This window comes from Mandrillus leucophaeus, unplaced genomic scaffold, assembly GCF_000951045.1.
Source record: "Mandrillus leucophaeus isolate KB7577 unplaced genomic scaffold, Mleu.le_1.0 Scaffold295, whole genome shotgun sequence".
Classification (NCBI taxonomy): domain Eukaryota; kingdom Metazoa; phylum Chordata; class Mammalia; order Primates; family Cercopithecidae; genus Mandrillus; species Mandrillus leucophaeus.
In genome coordinates, this window is record NW_012103087.1 from 1,157,724 (window position 1) to 1,162,700 (window position 4,977).

The 4,977-nt window shown below is 43.3% G+C and overlaps 1 protein-coding gene across 1 annotated transcript in view; it reads left to right on the plus strand.

Annotated features, from left to right (window-relative positions):
- The window catches only part of LAMP3 (lysosomal-associated membrane protein 3), a 66,420-nt gene that overhangs the window by 10,040 nt on the left and 51,403 nt on the right, over positions 1-4,977 (plus strand). Inside the window, exon 2 of the mRNA XM_011986158.1 lies at positions 4,038-4,747. Within this exon, the coding sequence (XP_011841548.1) occupies positions 4,061-4,747 (687 nt within the window). The 5' untranslated portion in view covers positions 4,038-4,060. The remainder of the gene's footprint in view (positions 1-4,037; positions 4,748-4,977) is intronic.

The window sequence follows — 4,977 nt, forward strand, 5'->3', positions numbered from 1 at the left end:
GCTGGGATTACAGGCGTGAGCCATCGTGCCCATCCCCCACTGCCCTCTTTCTAGGCCTCAGACAAACCTGTGACCTTGACTAAACCTCTACAGGGCCAAACATCCCATTTAAAACCTGTGACCCAGTTTTTACAGAAATGAGTCATATATGTGTGGTCATATACATAGACCATGTGTGTGGTCATATACATTATAAAGTAGCTCATATGGTCTTTCTGAGCTACTTTACAATGCAGAGCATACCTACCCCAGTCGAATCACCTGCCTATCTTTTATGCCCCACACTCCTACAGGGAGAGGAGGAGCAGTGAGAGGGCCAGAAGAGGGAAGGAGAAGGGGTGAGAACTATACTTCTCTGACAGGTTTAATCTGTAACATCCATAAACTTGGCACTTTTGGTTGAGCCATCTGCTAGCCCAGCCTTCTGTCCACCACCCAGAGACACACCTACACCTACACACCGTATCAAGACATCTCAACAGGCTTCCTACATAGCAAGCACACCTTGACCAAGTACCATATATCTTCTTGGCTTGTTTAGGATGCTGTTCATTTGTGAACAACTAAGTCCTTTTTTATATTTATTTGCGTTCATTCATTACCACTGAGAGAAGAGTTCTAGTTGCATCTTGAGGAAGGCTTTTTTTTTTTTTTTTTTTAAGGGTGCATTACTCAGTTTAGGAAATTGTACTCAGTTGAGAAGATTCTCTTTAGCTTATAGACACCAGCCATACACAGTAGGATTTTAGCAAGGATATAATCACTTTCCCAAGAGAATGACTGGCAAGTGGTTTCTAGTCTCCTGGAGGTCTCTGTAGCAATCTTTACTCTTCACCACAAGATATTCCTGGAAACCACATTTGAGAGTGAATTCTCTTTCTCCATCATAATAGTATGAATCTAATGGGGCTCTCACTGGTGTTTGACCAGAGAACCAGCAATGTGGGTTTTACCCAAACGAATTGCTAAAATAAATCTTCAATAACACTCAATCTCCATTATAATCTCGAAGTGAAAAATCTTTCTCCAAGTTCCATGACATGGGCATGAAAGTTCTACGTGTAGGGATTTTACAAAAGTTTGTAGGTAAACCTGTACCCCATCAAACCTACAACTCTCAAGTATCATGCATATAACTTATCCAAATGGATATTTTAGATTTAAAAAAAAAAAAGACTCTTAAAGAATGATCTCAAATAACTTCATGTCATTAATAATCGTCGATCTTTTTATAAGGTTATAAAGACAATTTGAACTGATGCTTTTGTCTTTCCTATTTTGCAAACCAGTTGTACAGAAATAATTCATGGGTCTTACTACTGGACTTAAAGTTAGAACTTTTCTTCTGGAAAATAATCCCCTTTTCAGCACATGAAATTTTGAAACTCTCACCAAGGATCATCATTATGAAGTTTTCATGAATTGGGGTCACTGGAGGGCACCCTCCTGTTCCTCTCTCCTCTGCTTTTGTGTCTTCTCTCACCATTCTTCCTAGCGACACCCCACCTCCACCACCCCTCAAACCCAAGGGCAAGCTTTGATTCAGATGTACCAGTGTTCAAGTCTCTGCCTCAACTTCGATCAGTTGTGTCATTATGGTCAAATGGCTGAAATTTTCCAAGCCTGAGTTTCCTCATTTGAAAGATGGATAAAGTAGTACCCACCAAAGGATTTTTGAGAGACGTTGGTAAAAGATGGCCCTTGACCTAAGGCCTTCTATGTAGTAAATGTCCAGTAACCTGGAATTTTTATTGTTATTAATATGAGAAAAGTAACCTCTTAGAAGTGTATTGAATGGAGGAGGGAGATAGAAAAGGCATATATGAATTATTTTTATTGGGTATGAACTTCAGGACTTCGTAAATACTAGCATAGCAAGATCTCCTTTCCCTTTCTGCATGTTCTCCCAAGTCTCAGCCCAGCACAGGACAGCTCCAGCTGTCCTGAGAGTCTGTGGGTAAACACAGAGAAACCACAAAATTGAAGGGACACAGGCATCTCTCATGTGCCTGACCACAGACTCCTAAAGACATCATCCGTTTGTTGTTGTTGTTTTGGAGGCAGAGTTTTGCTCTTATTGCCCAGGCTGGAGTGCAATGGTGTGTTCTCAACACACTGCAACCTCAGCCTCCCGGGTTCAAGTGATTCTCCTGCCTGGGCCTCCCAAGTAGCTGCAATTACAGGCACTGTGTCACCACACCCAGCTAATTTTTGTATTTTTAGTAGAGACGGGATTTCACCATGTTGGCCAGGCTGGTCTTGAACTCCTGACCTCAGGTCATCCGCCCACCTTGGCCTCCCAAAGTGTTGGGATTACAGGTGTGAGCCACCGTGCCCGGCCCATCATCTGTGTTTTGTCCACTTTTCTGGATCCCTATGTGCCTGGAAGGAGACAAGGATAGACCTATTCTAGTTGGAAAAGAACCAGAGGCCCTCTGCCCTTAAGGATGGCCTCTGGAGAGAACCTGTGACAACAGGAGACACCGTCTGTGTGCTTAATGGTCCATGAAGAGTTTTACTTAAACCAACTCATTTGAGCCTTACAATAATCCTAAAAGGCCTACAATGCTATTGTCCTCATTAACACATTCAGTCAGTTTTTCATTCGACCTATACTTACTGAACACTGTCTATGCGCAGCCACTGCTGGTGAAAACGGTGCACACAGTTCCCACCTTCGGGGTGCTGTTAATCTACTGGGAAAGATCCACAACCAACAAATAAACCAAAAGCAAACATTTAATCAGGAAAATATTTGGCTAGTACATACTGGCCAGGCTGATTGTTAAATATTTGAATACCGTCCCCATACATAATTACAAGTTGTAATTAATGCAGTGAAAGCAATGAATTTAACACTGCAGTGGAGAAGCATGGATATGGGGAACTATTTTATATAAGGAGGACAAGGAAGATGCTCTGAGGAGCTGCCATGAAAGCCAGAACACGAAGGACAGCCCACCTGAAATATCAGAGCAGTTATGACTTCTCTTCCTTGGTTGAGAAAGGCTGGGCCACTCCAAAAGTTACGTAAGAAAATGACAGGAATTTGTCTATATTGAGAAAACAACAAAGAACAAGATAAAAAATGGAAAGGACTATATTGTGAAGAGATGAGTCTCCTGTCATTGGGAACAGTTAAATCTAGATTGGATGAACACATGGCAAAGATCTGTAGGTGTAACTCAGACATCAGATTAGGGTTCCGGGCTGGGCACGGTGGCTCATGCTTGTAATCCCGGCACTTTGAAAGGTCGAGGCAGGTGGATCACGAGATCAGGAGCTCGAGACCAGCCCGGACAACATGGTGAAACCCCGTCTCTACTAAAAACGCACAAATTAGCCGGGCATGGTAGCGGATGCCTGTAATCCCAGCTGCTCAATAGGCTGAGGCTGGAGAATCGCTTGAACTCGGGAGGTGGAGATTGCAGTGAGCTGAGATTGCACCACTGCAACTCCAGCCTGGGTGACAGAGCAAGACTCACTCTGTAAAAAAAAAAAAAAAAAAAAAAAGACTGGGGTTTGGACTAGATGACCTTTAAGACCCCTTTCAAACCTGGGATTATGTGATTCTGTGAAAACTGTATAACTCTGTAAAGCTTTGTTGCCATCATTCATGCTGCCCCAGCTCTATCAGGTCATATAGCAGCTGTTCACCCAGGAACACTTTTTTATGTCAGCTGTTCGGATTCACATTTGAAGGTGGAGAGTGAAGAGGCATTGACACTTAGATATCTAGCTAAGCACGATCGCTTTGGTGTGTATTAGTACCACACCGCACACAGGCAAAGGGGCTGGGTGCTGTGGAACTGTCATAACCCTGTAAAAGACACGGATACAACCAGAACATTACATTTGTGGCCTAGGGGTAGAATCTTTGATGATGTTTGCTTCATTGTTATACCCTTGTAAATTTCTTCCCAATATAAAAATTTGCATGTTAGGTTTTTTATGAACAAACATCAAGATGGGGATGGGAGAGGGACCTTGTAAGCAATTGGTTAGTGTTTTTAACACGTTTGTTTCCTAATTTTCAGTAATTTTGCACGATGGCAGTCAAATGAGAGCAAAAGCATTTCCAAAAACCAGAGATTATTCTCAACCTACTGCAGCAGCAACAGGACAGGACATAGCAAAACCTGTCCAGCAACCAGCTAACCAAGCACCTCACCAAACTTTAGCAGCAAGATTAATGGATGGTCACATCACCTTTCAAACAGCGGCTACAATAAAAACTCCAACAACTACTCCAGTAACTACAAAAAACACTCCAACCACCAGCCCAATTATCTACACCCTGGTCACAACCCAGGCCACATCCAACAACTCACACACAGCTCCTCCACTTACTAAAGTTACAGTCGGCCCCAGCTTAGCCCCTTATTCACTGCCACCCACCATCACACCACCAGCTCATACAACTGGAACCAGTTCATCAACCGTCAACCACACAACTGGGAACGCCACTCAACCCAGTAACCAGACCACCCTTCCAGCAACTTTATCCATAGCACCACACAAAAGCACAACCGGTCAGAAGCCCGTTCAACCCACCCATGCCCCAGGAACAACGGCAGCTGCCCACAATACCACCCGAACAGCCGCACCTGCCTCCACGGTTCCTGGGTCCACCCTTGCACCTCAGCCATCTTCAGTCAAGACTGGAATTTATCAAGTTCTAAATGGAAGCAGACTCTGTATAAAAGCAGAGATGGGGATACAGCTGATTGTTCAAGACAAGGAATCGGTAAGTTGGGGCCACAGGACTATAACACTATCTTCAAAGAGTCTGAGTGGAGATTGGCTTGCTGGGAATGATCATTCTCTACATCCTGTATCTTTACTTTAAATGAAACCAATAGCTGTGAGCTCATCTCTCTCCAAGGTGCTCCATTAAAAGGTGATTATGTTTGAGGATACACATGAAAATAGAAACTAATAGCAACTGTTTGGAGAGAGGAAGGCAAACAAAAATTT